The 21,359-nt window shown below is 36.9% G+C and overlaps 1 protein-coding gene across 4 annotated transcripts in view; it reads left to right on the forward strand.

The window, feature by feature from the left end:
• The window catches only part of CTNND2 (catenin delta 2), a 639,809-nt gene that overhangs the window by 500,180 nt on the left and 118,270 nt on the right, over window positions 1–21,359 (forward strand). For all 4 annotated transcript variants that reach the window (XM_059470378.1, XM_059470386.1, XM_059470397.1 and 1 more), the window contains exon 12: window positions 12,597–12,780. In XM_059470378.1, coding sequence (XP_059326361.1) covers window positions 12,597–12,780 — 184 coding nt within the window. The remainder of the gene's footprint in view (window positions 1–12,596; window positions 12,781–21,359) is intronic.

Raw genomic sequence — 21,359 nt, forward strand, 5'->3', positions numbered from 1 at the left:
AAATAGTCATCCACATTTGTCTGCAGAGCACTTCTCTTAGGTGGAGAAGTATCATTATCTCGGTCCTACAGATGGGGAACTGAGCCTATCAAGTGTAAATGACCTGTCCAGAAATCTGGCAAGATGAAGGTGTGAATCACTCTGAGTAGGCACCCAGCTGCAAGGGAAGAAATATGGCCTGGAGAGGATTTTTAGCAGCTCAATTTGTCTGGCAGTGGTGAAGCATTCATTGCCTGCCCCAAGTACCATGAAGCACTTGCCCAGCAGAGCAAAAGTTCTGATATTAGTTTCTTCCTCAAACATGCACATTCTCTTCCTTCTTGTTGCTCTTCTCTAAGTAGATTATAACTTCAATTTCTGGCAATCTCAAGCCTGGTTTTGGAAGGGTATTTAAACCTGCAGACCAGCTTTCTAGCCCAGTAGCTCCTTGATTGTCAGGATTGCCTTCAGCACCATTTGTGGCTTGTCCTCTTTTCCAGAGATTTCTTTCTGCCATAATCTCTCCAAAACAGAGGTTTTTTACTTTTTCCTTTATCTTGTCTCTCTCCTCCTCCTCAGCAGAGGTCATGGGCTAATACTGGAAAACCTTACCACTGCACAAACTTAACCTTATAGCAAAGTGTTAGAGTTTCAAGGCTGTCTTATGTCAAGGAAATGGTTTCAGTGCAGGCTCCCATGAAGCAGCTCTGAGGGAAGTGTGCTGCCTGGCTATTATTAAATTAAATGATGTCAATGCCCGGGAAATATTTCCTGAGATATGGAAAGATTATTCATACAGAAACACTTCCACAGTTACAGGTTTTTACTAGAAGAACATGGATAGAATTAGGTATACCCATGAACTTTTGTGCAAAAGTGAAATACTCTGATAGAAATAGAGATGTTGGCATTGCCTACAGCATCTGGTAGTTTCCAGAGACACAAGGAGAACCTGAATCACAATGTAAGTGTGTAAATAAAAAGAAATATAGGTTAAGCTGGATGCACCACACTTAATCTAGCCATCTTTTTACCCCAGCACAGTGCTGCCAGTTTCCACAGTAGCACCTGTTAATGGGAAAAAATAAAAGACTTCTATTTTAAAATAATTAAATGTTAACGCTTTTCTAATAAATATAAATAGAGAGGAACACAGTACAAAATTAGCACAGATCCTGCAGATGGTAGAAAGAAATGTTTTCACTTGGTAATAATGACAATGAGTAACTGATTTCTGATTCTCTTGCCTTTAACAAGTTAATTATGAACCCTTCCCCAAAATTCTATTTTATAATTGTTCTACTTGTTTTACTGTCACGGAAAAATACATGGAAAAATCTGACATTTTAGTAAGGATAAGAGAGGAATCCCATGGATGCCTTGTGCAGAAGGTGAGGTCAAGCAGCTGTTGCTAGATCCTTTCCAACTCAGGCTGTTCTATAATTCTGTGATTCAGCTTATGCTTGCTCCTTCTTCCATCTGCTTGATTGGTTGACTTGGTTGATCTCTGTCTGAGATAAAATAGTTTAAACTGTTATTCTTCTCAGTTTTGACAAACAAGATCCTTCACAGCTAGAATGACAGTTTCTGCCTATGAACAATGAGGTAGCTGGATTTAAGAAACTCCTTTTAAAGAGGGCCCTTGTATGACTGCATCACCTGTTTAAAATCTGTAAATACCATTTCTGATTGAAAGGTAGAAGTGGATAATCCACTTTTAGAAAGTACATGATGATAAAAAGCTGCAGCTATAAATGTCAGGAGAAATTGGTTTTTTCCTGTGCCAGCAGCCGGTCTCCTGCTTATTTTGGTTGACAATAAAGTGTCAGAGATTTAACTGTTGTCTACTAAAAATATATAAATTATAAAAATTAGCACATTAAAAAACTTATAAAGCAGAAACTAACACTATACATATATATTAAATATAGATAGGTAGATATTGACTCTGTGTGCTTCATTCACATTTTTATTCACTGAATTAAATGGCTTATATTCCATTCCTGCAAAATGTTACAAGATACTGCATACAAAAATATTTCTTTCAAAGAAACATTAGTTCTCCAAGTGTCCTTAGCCCACAGTCAAGCTGGACAGGGAAAAATTTCATTTACTTCCCAGATTTTGGATTGCAGTATTCATTAGTGCTGTCTTGAATTTCAGCTGTGGCAAATTTGTGTTTTGGCCTGGTTGGTCCCCTGTTTTCATCCCATGTTATGCAATATTATTGCATGGTCCTGTTTCAGTTTTAGTAGCTGCTGTGTGTTTATAAGGAGGGGTTTATAACCTTATGGATAAACTCTCAGCGTCACTGAAAGCAATTGCATGTGGTTCACCTTAGATCTGTCTGGTATGAGTTAAGTACTGCAGGTGAAAGCTCCTTTTGATTGTATGCTGCCTCTTAGCATGTGCATAAATCATTGGCAGATTGGTCAAGTCACTCCAGAAGGCCCCTTTGAGCCCTGTGTCTGCCTTTGCTAACTTGTGTAGTTTTAAGTTAGTGAGCCTGCAGTGATATGTAAAGCATGGTTAAGTGAGTATTCTATTTAAATGGACCTTTTAGTTCACTTCAGTGGAATATTTAATTGGATTTTATTTTTTTTAAAGTAATTCTAGCCAATTATTTAGAATCTTTAACTTCCTAGTACAGTGGCAGTTCTTCTGTTGGGGGTTCCCAAAATCATAATCACATGTCTGCAATTGTTTTCTATTTGTAATGTTATTTTCTAATTGGACTTTGTAAGGTATCATTTAATAGTTTTCTGCAAATGTGCCCTTGACATACTTGAGTTACTGGAGTGTGTAAACACAGATGTGAAATTTTATTGTGATATAAACGTTCATTTGGAGCTGGCACCTATTTGTAATCTTATTGCTCTCTGGAAATTTGATTTGAAAATGAATAAAGGCTCTTTTATCCCATTCTGAGATGACTTTCCCACAGCCTTAAGTAAAAAAAAAAAAACAACCAAAAACACCAAACTCTTCTGTGAGTTCTGTATTCTTACAGTATTTCACCTTGATGTAATTCCTTAAATCTCTATTATATCCCTTTTCCTTTGCAGGTTTATATTAGGTGTTGCTCCAGTATTGCTCGTATAAAGTATCCCATTTCTTAGCTGTATTCAGGTTTTGAAATGGAGCATTGCAAGTGTAAGGAAGCCTGACCAGACAAAGTCCTAATTAATTAGCAGCTTTTGATATGTAATGTAAAAAGATAAGTAGGAAGATAAATGTACAAAGTGGCTTGCTCTTGTAACCAAAGAGACGATTTCAGCATTACACAAACTGAAAAGCAGATTATAAAGATACATGATTTAGGTTCAGATACACAGCCTGCCTATCAGAAGCTTTTCAAACAAGATGACATGGAAAGCCATATATGTGTGTTTAAATTGTCATACTGTAAGACTGCTGCAATAAGGTTGACATAGCTCTGGTCCAATATATGCTTAGCTAAGAGAATAAGACTGCCAAATATCCTTTGGGGCCCATAACGCGATGTGGCAAAACAAAATGTAGATGTGGGACAAATGCAGAAAGTACACAAGTGCCTCTTAAGGTGCAGCTCCTCCACCTCCAGTATCTGTGTCCTGTCAAGTCAGAGAAATTAGAAAGGTTAAGCATGGAGTTAGATAACTGCTAGCACAGAACACTGCTTTTAGAAGTGATGATTTAGATTTTGGCAGGAAAATATGTTCATTCATTTCTTACTTAGTGTCTGCTCTGAACATAAGCGAATTCTCTATGGTAACTTCAAACAAGTGTTTTGAGGAACTCTGCCAAGCAGAGGCAGGTGCCTTACAGACTTGAATTATTTTTCCACCAACAGATTTAGGATAAGATTAACAAATTACAAATCTACTTGCCTGGGCACTAAAGTTTGCTTGTATGTTTTAAATGATTTCTATTTAAAATGGAGATTTAAGGGGCATTAGCTCTAATAAACCTTTCCTACTCCTTCGTTAAATGGATGTAATTGCAAGTACAATATCCTACTACAATCAATTTTAAAAGTTGATTAAAGCTTATGAAGTAATTTACTTCTAATTAGGTGTTTTAAATAAAAGTTGTTTTCAACATTAACAAGATTATTTGTGTAATGAAAATTCCTATCTATTTACTCTGGATCGAAGCCAGTGGCTGAATAAGGAATTACATATTGTAGTTTCTTCAGTATTTCTTTCAAGTATAAGAGCTTTTTCAGTTCCCTGAGGTTACATAGTAATTTGACTCCTTCCTTTAGCTTGAGACATTTTTAAGCAAACCTCCTCACTTCAACCTCCACCCTGAGTTCTGTGAACCATTGAGAGTTAAAAAAAAAAAAAAAGCCAGACTGTCAAATTCCCTGCAAGTCTCAGCTTGCCTTTAAAATGATGTGTTTCATCTCACAGCCAAAACTTTGCACAGGCTAGTTTGTCACTTTATACTGTTACATCTAAAATCTTTTGGGGGGACAAAAGGAAACCAAGGGTTTATTTAACTCAGAAAGACTACTTGTTACTGCTACCTTGATAAAATTTTGCTTAATCCAGGCCATTATCAAAGCTAAGCAAAAGCAAAATAAATGAAGGCATGTGGTCTGCAGGAGCAGCTGCTCAGATGAAGGTCCAAGTGCCCCAACACAACTTCAAACAACTCCACCAGGGTAGTGCAAGCCCTGTGGCAGGGTTAGTGGGCTGCATGGCAACTCTGGTTTTCCACCCCAGACATCAGTTACTTTAAGGTTTTACAGACAGTTCTCCAAAAATCAATATTGCATCATCATCATTATTTTCGTAAAATACTTGAATTTTGTATTATGTACTATTTGTACTTCTCCAGACTAATAGGCTGACGTTTCATAGTCAGTGAATGTGCTACAGCTAGGCACAGCTGTGTGTTGTACTTTACAGTATAATTCTACAGTGTGGCAGAGTTTAAATTTAGATTTAGATTTTAACATCACCTACAGAAAATACTGTCATTACTTCTGGAAATGTGGAAGTGATTTTCAAACAAATTCAGAGCAGGAATTAATTGGAATTTTATGAAGTTTTCATATGAACCCAGTGTGGAACCACTCACCAAAATACCAAATCTCTGTAGTCATTTTCCTTACAAAACAGGAAGGTAAAATGTTCTACAGCTTACACTCATATGATGTTGGCATACTGATTTCCAGCCTATAGGCTGTGACATCTTAAAGAAATTCCAGAGTCATTCAAAACACAACCTATTTATAGTTCGTATGTACCAGGAAATCTAAAAGTAATTTAATAAATTGTGTAATTTTTCTTCAGAAATGATGCTGGCTTATCAAATAACACTTGGGCAAACAATGTTGACAGTTCAACTGGATCATTTTACACCATATCTATTACAATTTTACTGTCTAATTATAAAACAATCTTTGCCCCCTTTCTCAATATGCTGTCACTATTTTGGCTCTGAAAATGGGAAAACCCACTGATAGAATCTGTTGTCTTCATGAAGAGTTATTCTCAACTTTTTCTGAATCATCACATTAACTTCTTCACCCCCTGCTGCTCCCAGTTAAATCAGGAGATGTGTTAAAATAGCTACTTTCTCAAATCTTACACCCTGCTTTCCTAGCAACAGGCTGGGGTACTGATTTATCGTGTAAGGTGTTAAATCCAAAGGATTTTTAGAGGTGGAAGGGAATGTGCTGTTCCACAGCAATACCAAACCTTCCCCAGGCTGGCAGTGCCTGTTTCCCTGGAGGTGAATGTGGCAGAGCAGAAGAAGGCGCTGGTGCTGAGGTCTCTGCTGGAACAGTGCAATGCTCCTGTCAGGGGAGTCCCTCTCCTCTCTCCTAGGGCTCTGCTTGGGCTGGTTTAATCTGTTTTCTCATCACAGCCTGCTTCCTTCTCCCTATTTCCCAGGCAAATTCACACTCATTTGTCCTGCATTTACCACCCTCAGTAGCAACACAAAACCCAAGGTGGTCCCTTTTTGCTCTCCTTTTCTCTCTAAGTGGGAATAAGTGTTTTTCTCTTGTACAGTGAGATGCATCTTCTATAGAAAATTCATTCAAGTTTTGCCCATGTTTCAGTTCATGGAGCAGTGAAACTGATTTCATAATTTGCTTGTTAATATATTACATAAATAATTTTCTTTTTTATTTTTTTTTACTTCAGTCAAATTTTAAGTTTAAGAGGAAATATCAAACAGGGTAATCTGGATTGATAAATAGAGGACATCTGTTGCAGCATATGGCTTGACATAAGAGCTGCATTGAACTTTTTCAGCAAGTAGTAATTCTTTGGAAAAAGTCAGCTGGACTTGCAGTTTTGATGGGCCTACCCGAAGATGGATTATTGAAGTTGCAGTTTAAAACCACTCTGTATTTTGAAATGTTTCAGATTTGCCACACCAAGTACTTAAATTTTATTTTGAAAAGGTTTTTTTGTTTAGAAAAAGATTGGAATATTTCACTTTTCATTTACAAAATGAAAGTTTGAGGTTATCGTGAAACATGTTCATTCTGTGATCAAATTACTGTTTTCACTATGCCCAGTAATTTTAATATTTTTATTTATTTTTAAAATTTTATTTGTTGTTTTTAAGTTCAAAGGCCAACTTCCCTTCTTCCCTCCCAAATGTTATTTACATTTAATGTTATTTACAGTTCTCTCTTTTTCTTAGGAACAATTTGGTTAGTAAATGTTTCCTTCTTTATTGTTTTTAGCAGCTGTACACCAAGGCTTTCATTTTGCACATAGATGCAATTTTATAGATAGGACTAACTTTCTAACTGGTTCTTTTTAGAATGGAGTTTTGTATTTAGAGCTGTAACTTAATGTTCAGCTTTAGTTATAACATTTTTATTCTCTGTATTAGGGTCTGTTATCAAACGTGTTTTGATTTGGGTGCTAATGCAGGTGTAAGCACTGAAAAACACCTTGCCTTTCATATATATCCATCCTTGTTAGGTTCCCATGTTTTCTAATAAAGTACTTAATTTGGAGTGGCATTGCCATTAGTCATGTGTTAGGATAAAAGTTTTTTTGAAAGCAGTTGATATATTTTTCTGTGTTTCTGTCACTTAGAATGAATTGGTTTAGGTTTGGCTTCAGTGTTTAGCAGCACTCCTTGGATTTCTTCAGCCAGGAAAGGAAGTTAAGCAGGAACCACTGATCTTTCTGCAGTAACCTTGGTCAGCTCTCCTAGCATTTCCTCTGCTGTTTAACATGAAGGCTAATAACTCTCTAACATTCCTGGCTGATACTTCTTCCCTTCCACAGTTATGTGATAATTTTCAGTGTACAGCAGAAAAAGAGGAGCAACCTTGGGTCAGAATTCAGTCCCATTAGAGAAATATAATACTGCAATAGCATTTGGGTGGAACTTGGTTTTATTACTAAAATTGGCCCCTCCTTTTTCTTTTAATAAAATCCAAGATGTAATTTTCAGATGAAAAGAGCAGCAATTGAGGAAAAAAAGGGCTAGTTTTTCAGAGGAATTATTTATTTTTTTATACTCTATGTAGTCTTGTATTTTTATGTAGTCAAGATCAGTTGTATCTTTTGTAATAAAACAAAAAAAGTCTCACCACAATAATCCTTCTCCTCTGTGGAAGCTTCTCCCTTGTAAGTCTATGAGTGGATGCAAAGGCAAAGAAATTACTGCTGCGACTTTGCTTAGCATTCCATTAGCTCCTGCCTGCTCATGGCTTTTCCTGAAGTTCAGTATTTCTCAGTGTGGAATTTTCCTATGTCAGCTTATAGACAGATAGCAAACCACCTCTGTGCATGTCAACCTGTGAATTACAGCAAGGTATGCATAGGTACTTGTTCACAAACCAGATAAATATTTCAAGAAAACTGGTGAAAGTTCCTGATCTGTTATGCCAATTTTTAACTTACTTTCAGAGTGTGCTTTTAAAGAGATTCCTTCTGAGCTGTGTGTTGTTCAGGTGCCAGAACTTTTCAAACCAGCCACTTTTTCTTTCCTACAGAAAGTCTGTTACTGAGCCAGTTTCTCACGGTTGAGCTGGCTATGAAGTCTTACTGCACTTTGTATTAAGAAATGTTGTGGTTGATATTCAGCATCTCTGCAGCAGAACTGCTGTGATCTATCAGGAGCCCACACCTGCTGCCAGGGAGCAGATCCAGCTCTGCAGAGCAGCCTTGCAATTACAGCAGGGCCTCCAAGCAGCAGCCAGCAAATGACTTTTCTAGCATTTGGGAGTTTGGGGTAGAAGTTGTTTTTCCTAAGGATTCCAGCAAAAGTTCCCTTGTGCTTGGCTTCTGTGCAGGGTATTTAGCACTCAGATTTCAATCTTAATTGTCATGTTTGTGAGGGAAACTCCCAGTAGTATTTCTGTGCCTTCAGCATATAAACAAAAATGCCTGCCAATGCTTTGGTCTCTATTTGTGGTATGCAGTCTCCCAGCAATATCAAATCGATTTGTGCATCATTCCATGACCAAATTATTAAATTATCATGGAAAGGAGAACCTGGATGTATTAGAATACTTTTTTATTTTTATTTTTACAGAGAATATGAAAGTTGACCTAAACATCCCATATTGAGAAGAATCAGTCTTGTTTTTCCAAACAGTGTTTGTTTACTGACAATCTTTTTATCATATAATTTATTTTTAAAAACATAGTGGCAGGGGTAATGCTTTTTGGAAAAGATGACTTTTCCAGTTTCTTGGTTTCCATTTATATTTGTAGTCTTAAGTTGTTCTGATAGGTTTGGTTGTTATATGTGTCATAATTTGAGGTTGCATTAAATCATGAGCTAAATAGTTGTTTAGACTTTTGTGGTTTTGCCTATGTTCTCTTACTATGATGGTATTTTTTGTATAGATGTATGTGATCTCTATGTTCTTAACTTTGAATGGAATAAGGATAGCATGTGGCTTATCAGGTCTTGAGTTATATCTGACTATAGATATACATATACCAGTTGTAACTAAAACACCAGCACAAAAATGCATTGAAGTGTTTAATCACCATAAGTTTGAGCTCCAGCCTGATTCAGAAATTATGGGGTTTTCACTCTGACTGCTCCAATAAACCGAGCAACCCATTGGCCATAGCAGTTGCATGACCTCTGATAAACTGCTCCAGAAGATGCAACTTGATGCAGTAAGATCTCCAGAATAAGCATTCCTATAGTCTTCTCTAAGAATCCTTCATCTGATGTCTGCTAGACTAATACTCAGACCCAAAATTCATCTTCTAACTGGAATGAACTGAATATTTTCAATACCAGTTTCTCCTCAGTTTTAAGTTTAAAATGTGATTGCAATGTACTTTTTCACTGTATTTCCATTTTTTATATGTAGGGGTGAAAAACCTCAACCTGCAAAAAGACTTGCTCAGTCTGGTGTAGCTCTTTTTGTCTTTCTACAAGTCTTCTAATATAACCAAAAAGTGATCTGAAAATGGGAACACAAAATGCTTAATCTGAATGCCTCACAGCTTTAAAAGCAAGAAGATATGAATGAAAGTGATTAAGAGGTGTTCAACACTGATTAGTTCTTTATTTCATACCTCTCACAAGAGTCAGTCTGTGGATGGTAAACAGTTGGGTTGGACTGTTGGGTTGTTGAGTGGATCCCACTTTTTGACATTGGCCACTGGTGGGTCCAGTCCCTTACCTTCCTGTGAAGAGCTGATGACAATGCCCATTCTCCAGGGGTCAGTCAAGGCACTCTGTGGCTATTGCAGAATTGCTTCTTGTGCTCAGAAACCCAGGTCAGGCAGGGCTTTCAGAATATTCTGTAAGCTTCTTAGAGTAGCCCTAAAGGCATCTCATGAATAGACACTTGGAAAATAATGTTCAGAATCACGTGGTGAAAAGGTGGCTCTGGAATGGAAGGTGTGTCAGGTAAAGGATTTATTTTATTGTCATTCTCCCTTGCAAAGTCAAGGCAATGGATCATCTTCTCAGACCCCACATAAATCTAGCTCCATGTTATCCTCAGCAAAAAGAGTGAGAAGTGAATTGCCAGTGCCCTTTCTTAATTGCAAATTCTTAATTAAGAAGGTTACAAGGAGGTGTGTAGAATGCCAGCCTCAGCATGTAGCAGACTGCACTGCTTGTGAGAATAAATTGTAACATGTCAGGAGAAAATTTTTGATTAATATGGTTGGTAGTATTCAGTCTCACAATTAGATAAAACACATTGTTCTGGAGGGAAGAGGATTATCTCACTCTTTAAAACTGTGAGCAGTAAAAACTTGGAAGAAGGCATCAGGCTTACTGGGCAATGCTTCTGCCTTGATTTAAAATCATTCTAGGAGAAGGTGTAATAGGCATTTTAGCCTGGTGATCCCATCATCCTCTTACTCTGAAGGCTTAATTTTCCAGTTAGAGAAATCAGAGAGAAAGAGGGTTGAAAGAATATTTCTAGGCTCAGCTATTGCTCAATACCATATGTTTATGTGAGTTTACTTTAAATTAGCAAGAATCTGAAGTGAATAGAAAATAGTTTTGACATACATGTTTTTAAGCATTTTTCTAGATGGGGCTCTTATGTTTGCTTGTTTTGTATTCTTTTCTGCTTTTCCAGTTCATGACTGCTTATTGAAACACAAAATATTGTTTTGTTGCCATCAAAATACTCTTTTCTGCTTCACTTTTAAAATTGGACTTCTTTACAAAGTTACAGCCTATTGTCTTGCGTAAGAACTAAATTGAACTTTAAAGGGGGAAAGATTTGAATTCTGATTCTCTGCTTTTATACCATGCACATCATTTACACCTGTCTAGATAAATGTATAAAAAAAACGGCAACTGTATTGTTGTTTTTACTGACAAAACCCAGCAAAATGCCAATGCTAGGTATTTCAAGAACAGTAGATGTGCCATTAAAGCTTTCCAAGAGCAAGAACACATAGAAAAGCAAATATAAATATCCTTAGGAAGATCTTTATTCCTTTAAATATGGAATTCCTTTTCATAAAGACATTCAGAACAGAATTCAAAACAGACTCTTGTCCCTTTAAAGTAGCAATTCTTAATGAAAAAATGAATATTATTAAAATGAACATTTTTCTTATTTCTGGGGTTTTTTGTCTGTAGCTGAAGTTGGTCTGCCTCATGCAGATCATGTTAATAGGGTTTCTTTTACTGGTGTACTGATCAAAGTTTTATATTAAACTGTGAAACTACCTTTGCAGATAGTTATATATAAAATAATTTAAACATGAAATGGTATAACTGAAACAGTATCCCCATAGAGGTAATTAATTTCAAAGGGAAATCCAAAAATGTAAGTTGATTCCTGTTAATTACACTGCTCTGTCAAAGCACAGAATGCTGAGGAAAATTTTGAGCAAGAAGTGTTCTTGCTGCTTGTATTTATAAATATCTGAGTCTGTGTTCCTAAGGCCTTCCTTCAGCATTATCCTCCCACAACACTCACTTGGATTTTTTCGTAGTGTATTTGTAACCTATGTACAATGATGATGGTGGTAGTAATTCTTCTCTTTTGGTTGAAAACTTTGATGGATGTAAAATCAAAACTCAATTTTGCCCCTCATGACAGATATGATGCCAGGCTACTGTCCTTTGAGAAGGAGAGTAGGGCGGAGTAGGATTGGATTCTACAGAGGAGGATGCATGTTGGCAAGGGGAGGGGCATGATGAGGCAGCTTCCTCTTCCAGCTGCTCCTGGGAGGGTGCTGAGCTAAAATAAAGGCCACTGGTTCTTCAGAACAGCAAATTGTCCTCCAGCTTCCCCCAGCAGTAAGAGCTGCCCAGCAGCATCAGGCACTTGGCACAGCACTGAAGTCACATGTGCTTTTCCAGCAAATACACAAATACATAAATATGGGAATGGAAAGCAGGGTGTCTTTTGCTCCTAACAATTTCTTGCCTGCCTTCTGTGTGGCACAGTTGCAGTGACCTTGATCTTTGTAGATGTGCTTAGAAAACTTTTGACTCTGATTTCTCTTCTTCTTCTTTGGCACATTGCAAGTTGCTACGGAAGAGATTTTGGTTTTTTTAAAATTCAGTAAATCTCCTTGTTAGTTGCACCATTGAGCTTGCTGTTTCCATGTAAAAATTACAGTATTCTCTAACTTGTATAGCTAAATATTTACAAAACATAATACTACTTGCTTCAAGTACTACTGTATCAGGTTGTGGGGGAGGTCTTTTTGCTTGTAGGACCAGCAAGCCTAGACAGTTACTTCCATCACAGTGATGAACACAGGGTGGAGGTTTTGTTCTCTCTACCAACAGTGAAAGTTTAGTGTGAATCAGAACCTGTTTTCTGCTACTGGTTTTTATTAAATTTACTTAGAAGGAAGTTATCTGAAGACCAAGCCCTAAAAAATTCCTTGTAATACTCCTTCATTCCATGTGTGCTTCACAGCCTGTGTAGGCCTAGATCATAACCAGCTGCTCAGTTTTTAGGCAGAGCTCTGAGAAATTTCCAGTGCTCCTGTGTCTACATGTTTCATATTCAAAAGTTTGCAGGTGTCATTCAGCCCCATCTACAATGTAGTCTGTTTTATTTTTGACAGAAACAGCTAAATTAAACACACCAGTGCTGTTAAATATATTGGTTTGGATTGGGTTTTTTTAAACAAAAAAACCATTCAAACTTGTTTTGGAGAAGTGTTAATTATTAGTCATTTTACTTTTTGTAGGAGTTCTCTGGAATCTCTCCTCCTGTGATGCACTGAAAATGCCAATCATCCAGGATGCCCTTGCAGTGTTGACCAATGCAGTGATCATCCCTCACTCTGGATGGGAAAACTCTCCACTCCAGGATGATCATAAAATACAGCTCCATTCATCACAGGTGCTGCGCAATGCCACTGGGTGCCTACGGTGAGTACTTCAAAACCTGGGCTCTGCCTTAATCATCTTGCTTTTGTTTGAATTGCTATTCCTTATTCTTAAACATCCATGAACTAAATAATTGCTTTGTCCATCAAGAAAGATGATGACTTTCAGTGATGTAAACCCAAAGCTGGAAATTATTTAGAATACAAGCTTCAGGTCATTAAAAAACAATCTTTAGAAGGACTGTTGCGGGTTTTCTGTTTTTCTTAGCTGTTTTCATCCAAGCTTGTATATCACATGTATTTTCTCTCTTGTAGATTTGTCTTATTCCCCCATTTACTAAAATAAAGTCAGTATGTTCTCACTATTGCATCAAATTTAATCAGTACAAAAAATGATTAAGATATTCACAAAAAGCAACGTGTCTGAAAGGTTCCAGATGCCATTGTTGAAGTTGTGGCAAATATATAGGTAGATTTTTTTATGCTCTGGGAAGATGAGAATTTCAATAAGAGTCCAATCAATTTAACATTTTTCAACCAAAATACTTAAATAAATCTTTACAAAATATGATAACTATTTATGTTTGTGTTTCAATGCCAAACTTGTATATGCCATGTAAAGGTGCATTTATATAAATATGTGCAATTTGATCTGTCCATGACTGAAAGTCACTGTAGATGGGAGAATGAAAGTAGAATGAGCAAGAGTTTCAGTTTTGATAAACTAAAGGATAGAGTCATAGCAATTTCTGAATTCCAATGCATATAATTTTCATGAAATGTTTTAAGATAATAGGCAGGTTCTTTTTAAGTGTAGATTTTTTTTCTCCAGATATAATGGAGAAAATAATCTGTCCCAGAGATATGAAAATAAATTAGTTAATATTTTTACATACATCACAGGAAATAACATAGTGAATAGTAAGTGTCAGTAAGGCAATCTATGTTGTATGCTGCATCCAAAGCAGATATACAGTAAAGAGCTAAATAAAAAAGTGATAGGAGGCAAAGTAAAATAGCAATATTTTTAATGTATCTGTAGCAAGCACCTTTTTGTCATTGTGCTCTTTCATCAAATGAAATGCCCCCCTTTCCAAATTTATATTTGAAAAGTTTAAGGGAAAAGGCAATAAATATTATTGACAGTTTGTATGCAATCAGTAGAGAATGAAAGATAGAAGATAATAATTTCCATATGGCAAATATGGAATTAAATGCAGTAGTGCAGTATTGGACTTCAACCCAGGTGTGATTATGTGAATACCAGCTATCTTGGGGTATGGGACTGAAGCCAGGTGTTTGTACCTGAGTTGTTTTGACTTTTTTTGAAAAGAGTTTATGATATAATTGTGTTGCATTGAATTCAAATCACTGCCAAAAAAAGTTGCCATAATCGCTAGGAGGTGACAGAAGGTGTAACATGAAGACCTTTACTACAATAAAAGTCTCACATTTCCAGTATTTAATGTGTCTCAGTTAAAGAGCTGCCTCTGAAAGAAACTTCTGTTACAAATTTGGGTCTTCACAGTGTCCCCTCTCTGTGAGTGAGCATGTCTGGTGTTGCTCTCCCCTCACCATAAGCTCCATCTTCCTGTTAATTTTTCTCAAGTGCTTCTCAGCGACCAATGCTCATCCCTGATCCTGCAAACTTCAGTTTTTCCTACCTCTTAGTTGATGGATTCATTGCACACTGGTCTTGAAATCTTTCTTCTTTCTGTTTTTTTCCTTGTGAGTGCGTGTGCACGCCCATTTGCAAACTGATGTGAGCTTACAGTAGCCTGCAGCCCGGGTGAGCCTGAGGACTGGGGCCGCGGCAGAAGGGTACGTTGCCTCTGGAACACACACGGCTTTGCAGCAAGGCTTCCTAGCCAGCGCTTGGTGGGCTGCTCTCACAGCAGAATGGCTTCTGGGCAGCTCGTGCTAGATAAGCTCATATCTGCCTGCAAAAGACTGTGCATATTATAACTCCTCAGTCCTTCCCAGGCAGCTGTAGCAGCAGCTCAAACTGCTGTCCTGAGAAGCTTGGTCTTCCTTCTAAACCCAGGCCTTTCAATCATAATACAGCTTTTTAATATCTTTCTGATATCAAACTCTCACTATTTCCCAAATGCATCGTTCTATCCTCTGTAGTGACTTCAGATATTTTTTTGGCCTCCATCCATCTTCTTTAGATAGTTCCATCCCACTGAGTCTGTGTGGATGCTCTTTGGCAGAGCAAGAACATTTGGAGAGGGTTGAAACTTACTTCTGCTTCACACCAGCAGTAACTTCTCTTGCTTACTTTTCCCCACTGTTGAAAATATCTCTCTCTATGCAAAATGTCAAATCTGAGATTGTGCAAGAGAGAAGTGCAAGCTCACCCCTGAGAAGGTAACTGGTTTCTTTTGGTTGAGTTCATGTAATATACTGGGACTGTAGACTGGAGGAAACAGCAGGTGTCAGAATGAAAAGATTAGAAAATTATGTGAAGATGGCTGGAGTCTTGGGTCTGTTCAGGTGAAATACCCACCACCCTCAATAAACTGAACAGCTTTCACACTTTCCACGTGGGTCTAGTTACAAGACCTGTATTTCCATTTCAAGATCTCAGTGGACATGGGAGGTAAATCAAAAAGATGTAATGTGGTTGCTGGCTGAGTTTGTGCTGTGCTTATCTGCTAAATGGAAAGTCCATTGTCATCTTCCATGAGAGAGTTTCTTCTAAGACTCTGGTTTGGTTGTCCTTTGCTGTTTTCTTTTTCTGTTTTTGCTAGAGCTCATTTTGAGGGGATGCTGTTAAAATTCACTTGCATTGGGATTACCTGTGACAGTGCTCAGTATCAGAGGAAGAGTAGTGGTGTTCAGGATACTCCACAAATTCTGAATATCTGATGTTGGCAAATTTTAGAGACTTCAGGTTGTATTACATAGGTTTAATGCTAACAAATACGCCAGGAGGATTTGGGCTTGAGGGTTTTTTCAGTCTTCTATGACTTGGCTTGTCTGGTGTATTCACTGCTGAAAACATGAAATCATATCTGAGAGGTGATGCAATATAATCCATCCCATGTACAATACTAGTAAGTAGTTTACAATGACCATTATGCAGGAATAGTGATTTCTTTATTTTGTGTTTTTGTCACAGCAGTATATGAATTATTATTCTTTCTGCTGATCTTTGTTTTCTCAGTTTTTTGATGAGAATTTCTTACAATTTTTCAATTTAAAAATTTAGTCATTACCTACAATTTTTAGTACTCATGCTTACTCATTATCTTTCTTAACCACATTCTCATGTCTGTAACTCCAGTCACCCAGTAACGCAGCTGAAATCACATAAAAAGCAGCAGCAATAGCAGACCTTCTCCTGTTATTTCCTCTTTTCCTTAAAGATGTTATTTATAAACTACACTTTGCATACTTTTCCAATTTAAAAAAATAAATTATTTTGATACAATATTGTACAAATTAGTTTTGAAACCAATTAATAGCTGTAACACTTTGAAATTGTTTAGATAATTCAAAGAACTAAATACAGCATTATAGCTATCACTTAAAAATTTAATCTGAATATTCAGCTTTCATAAATTGCCAGACCTCAGTGTGACACGTTGGAGTAATCACCCAATTTAGTTGCCTCCCCACTGAGATACTAGTACCTTACTCATTAAGCTCTGGTCAAGTTAGACTTCTTTTTTTCCTTTTGTATTTTAGCTGCAACTCTTTTACTTGTGTTAGGGAAATACTGTATCTTTGATTTATAATTTCTGATTCACTTAAACAAGTTAGGGATAGTCAGGTGAAAACTGAATTTGTAATCCCAGTTGTTAATGGGAGGGGGTTTGCAATCCCCAAACTGAAATTTAAAAATCAGCAAGAGAGACACTGAATAATGTCATCTTAACCTGAAACATCAAGGTTACTTATCACAAAACTATAAATCCCTGTCCAGCGATTTATTTGAAAAAAATTGCAGGCAAAAAAATTTTCAAAAATTTTTGCCTTGTGCAATCTAGAACTTTGTTTTTTCTATTAATTTAAAATTAATTTAAGTTAAATGAATACAATCTGAGGACTTAAAAGAATTTTAAGACTTTACTATTTTAAAATTCTAATGTGGGTTTAGACACAGAATTGTTAAATTATTTTTCTTTCTTCCATGTTGTACTTAATCTATAATCATACACTGAAAGTACAGGGACAACTGTGAAAATCAAAGACTTGTTAAAATATTTTTCTTTACCCCATTAGTCTGTTAGAAATTGTATGGGAGTATCATTCAAGAAGTTATTTATTTAGAAAGCTCCACATCTTTTCAAGCTTCATACTTCATACTTACTTACTTATAAACCTTTAACAAAATACCTTGTTAATTTCAATTATTTTTCAACTGAATAAATATGGAACAAGCTCTCAAAGTAGAAGAGCAAAGGGGAAAAGTGCTTTTAAAATATGACTTGAATAACTGACTCAGTAGTATTTTCTGGATAGATCAACTTTTGGAAGCAACAAATTGCCTTGTTAAAACAATTTTTGTTAGCTGTGACACCTGAATATCAAATGTTGTCAGCTGGTTTGCGGCTGAGTGATGTATCTCAGAGATTTACATCCAATGCATTTGTCTCACTGTCTTATATCTTCTCCCGTTCTCTTCTAAACATCCAAAGTCTGACTCCTGTCCTTAGGAACTTCTGTACTCTGTTTTCAGTAGAACATGCTGCATACTGACAAAATAAGACATGGGAACAGCATCAAATAAATGTCTCAGACTGTATTATCTGTTTAGTCTAGAGAAATATATATGTACACACATGTATGTGAAATATGTTTGAGACTAAAGTGATACATGTATGTATGTGCAAGGGTGTGTGTGTGTTTGTGTTGTATACATTCTGATACAGAAAGTATGATTGTGGAAACCATGATACCTTTCTGTCTTCACTGACTGCTGCAAGCTCTGAATATCTGCTGTTGAGTATAGATGCAGCTGGCTTCTTACAGTAGGACCTGTTAACAGAGCAGCCATGTTTTATCCATCTCTGTTCATGCTGTGGTGGATATAGATATTTTACACTTACCAACCCATCTCAGTTGTTTCCATGCTCTTCTAGAACGTGGAGCTCTTCTCAGGCTCTGACCATGTAATTTTGTCCACAGAAAGCCCATATTTTCTGTCAAAAAGAAACCTGTCAGAATGCAAAGTTAGGACAAAACTCAACTGAATTGTGTATTTCCACAGACAGCCTCCTCAAGGGGGAGGGACTGTTACTACAAGCAGTTCCCACAAGCCAAAATGGGAAAAAGCAGAGGAAATAAAAAAGTCTGCAGGAAAATGTGTATATCACCTTTTCAAGAATCTAGGTTCCAGCCTAGAAAAGAGTCACAAACCAATTGAGAGGTCACAACAATTGCATCCCAGTTAAGCCTAAAGTTTTGAAGGTGAATTTCTGCAAAATATTAAAGAGATTGTTCCTTCCTAAATGCTGCAATTGTTCAGAAATGTAGCTGAAATGAAAGTCTAATGTTGAGACTCAGAGGGAGAGAGAGATTTTAGTAGGAATAGATCAGCATCCTCTGATTACTCCTGTAATATTTTTATTCAGAAGATACTCAAGGGAAAAGTACCAACAGAATTAAATGTGTAGTTGTGTCAGATATTTAAGCACCCCACTTTTTCTTCACAGTGTAGTTATTCCTAATTTGCATATTCATGAACTAATTTATAAGGTTTATACAAGGTCATACTGTATTAATTATAGCAGTGGCATTCAAATAGCACTCTCAAGTATAGTGCTTTTAATGCTTCTTCAGCATTCCTGGCAAAAGCATTATTTCAACATATCAAATTGATGCTTCAAATTCTATATAGCTCTAGAAGTTTATTCTGGGCTGAAGCTAATGAAAATCTTAAACAGAAATTTTGATTTTCAGCTGATATTATGGAATGCTCTTTATATAATTTTTTGGTCTAAAAAATAATACAACATAATTCCAGCCACTTTTTACTTTTCTGTACTTAAAAACATAGAAGCTTTGGTAGCATATCTCCTTCCTGCATCATTTTATCTGATAAAAGAGATGCTGGGCTGCTCTGCAAAAATCTGCTTTCAAACACAGAACAAACTCCCAATGTATTGATTTTGCACAGAGTTAGCCAAAACGTGATCTGTCAACATACATCTTCAAAATAACTGAGTAAATGGTTCCTGGGCAAACAAGGAAACTCACTCATGGGTCACTGGGGCTTCTTGTGTGGATACCAAATAGAAATACTTAACTTGTATGTTGAGAGTTGAAGACCTAGCTGAAATTTAGTTCTTATTCTTCAACTGACATACTTTATTCTCTTTAACATGAATGTATGTGGATTATTTCAGGGGAAAAGTCCCCAGCTTAACTGGGTGTCATACAATTAAAAGTATTTACTTATTGCCATGGCAGGAGTGTGTTCTTCCTGTATTTAAGTAATTTACTGTTTCTGGAATTATAGACCTACATGTGAAAAGGATGAATATGCCTTTTGCATCTTATGATATTCTTAGGCTCAGCAACAGTGACAAAATTATAAAGTGATGCTTCTAAGGCTGAATGGCTTATGATGTGCCCTAGCCTTAAATGTGGGGGGTGTTGAATATCTCAAGTATATTTTGAAGGACTGGCTGTTTTACCAGATTTTGATTATTTTTAATTCCTTTCAGGTTGAATGCCTACTGTTAAGTAGTGCCTAATGTTAAAAATTAAATGTCCATTCCTATTTGCATAGTTAGGTAGTGTTAATTTACATTTCCTTCTGCCAGAGGTTTAAGCCTTGTGGATGTGAATGCTTTGAAGAAAGTAAATAGTTTATTTTGTGAAATGGCTTCAACTTTGTTGTTTGGGTTTTTTGTCATTTCAAAACAGTTTCTGTTTATGCAGTAACAAGTGTTAGCTTGGCAGACACTGTAATAAAGCATTATTTGAGTCTTAGTGTCCTGCTGGCTTGATTTTAGCTGACTCTGAAGCACAGCTGACAATAACAGGTCTCCTCACTGGCCAGCTGCAGAGCTGAGTATCACAGTGCCACAGATGTTTTCTTTCAGGGTAGAGCCCCCTAAGCCTGTGTGGTACCACATGTATTTTAGAGCTCATCCATGCAGTCACTGTGTGGGAAGATAAAGCATTGGAGCCAATTTTTTCTTGGCTGTCTGGGCCCATTGAGAAGAATAACCAGGAGTGTCCCTGGGAATCAAGGTGTTCCTCTGTTGTGGCTTTGCTGACCATCAAAAATCCTAAATAGTCCTTTTTGAATGGCTACTTTGACAAACTCATATAGTCTGGCTCCACAGAAAATATTATTTGTCTCAGCATGAGGGAAAAGCTGATTGTGACAATTCTGTGGCACCACTCATGGTCACAGTGATTGATGATAGAGGATGATGTTTTATTTACCCAAGAAAGATGAGAAACACAGTCCTTCAGAGTTTGTATGCCCACTCAATTTCACCAGAGATAATAAAATAACACTCAGTAAGTTTGGGTTCTTTGGTGCTTATTGCATGGTTTCTATACTGACTAGATTTTCTCTTCCTAAAACTATTTGCATTACTAGGCAATATGAAAAAGAAACATGTGAAAACATGTGGCTCTGAATAGTGAAGGAGAGCAGGGTGTACTTCTGCAACTTTCCCTCTTTGTCTCTTGATAAATGGCTTCAAATCTGAATAAATTTTGCCTAGGAATGGGAGATCATTTGGTCTCTGCTCAGTCTGAGGATTTGCAGTAGAGAGATGTCTACACTGAGCTTGCTTCAGCCTTCTGGATAAGCCAGCCCACATCACAGAGGAAACATTTTATCACCTCCTTTCAGAATGTTGTGGTTGTGTGAACTGTTTGGCTTCAGACACAGGAGTAATTAATGCCAGCAACCCAAGTTGAGGCAGTGCTCAAATCTTCTCCTGAGAGATGCTTTGATGGCATTCCCCATGTCTGCAAGTTGGTGAGCTACTGAGAGCTGGTGAGAAATGCTCTCCAGCAGTAAGTGTAGCACTGAAGCCCCAAGAGCTGCAGTCCCTACTAATCACAGTCACAAACTTTGAAACTTTTTTTTTCTGTTTGGGAAACATTTTCTCAAGAACTCAAGAACTCTCCTGATGAAGTAAGTAAATAAATAAAAATACAGCTCCTGAGGGGTGGAATGAAACATGCAGACTGCCAGGCCTGCTTGGTTTGCAGTCCACTTAGAATGTCTGATCTGAACCCTGAAAAGCAGATCATTTCAGAATATCATATTTTGTGAAACTGATTAGTGAGTGTTGAGATTGTGTTCTTGTTATCATCACTGCAAATCTCCATAGAGGAGTTACAGCACTTTGAATGATTTTTTGTTGATCTCTTTTGATGAAGAGAGGGCAGGCAGTCTGGTAAGAACACATTGAGAAATGGAGATGAGGACCACTACTTGCAATAAAATGGATTCCCCCCTTTCTGAGAGGATTAGTAAAGTGGACAGGTGATTTGAGGGTAAATTGACGCTTCCATAAAAACTGAAGTAAAAAGCAAGTGATGTTTTTTCACTAATTCAATTCTATTTTGTTGATTTTATCCAGTTGGAATATTTCTGTGATCATAATACAAACTAACACGCAAGTGAAGTGAGATGGTTTA

Source organism: Ammospiza nelsoni, chromosome 1 (genome assembly GCF_027579445.1).
Source record: "Ammospiza nelsoni isolate bAmmNel1 chromosome 1, bAmmNel1.pri, whole genome shotgun sequence".
NCBI classification, from domain to species: Eukaryota; Metazoa; Chordata; class Aves; order Passeriformes; family Passerellidae; genus Ammospiza; species Ammospiza nelsoni.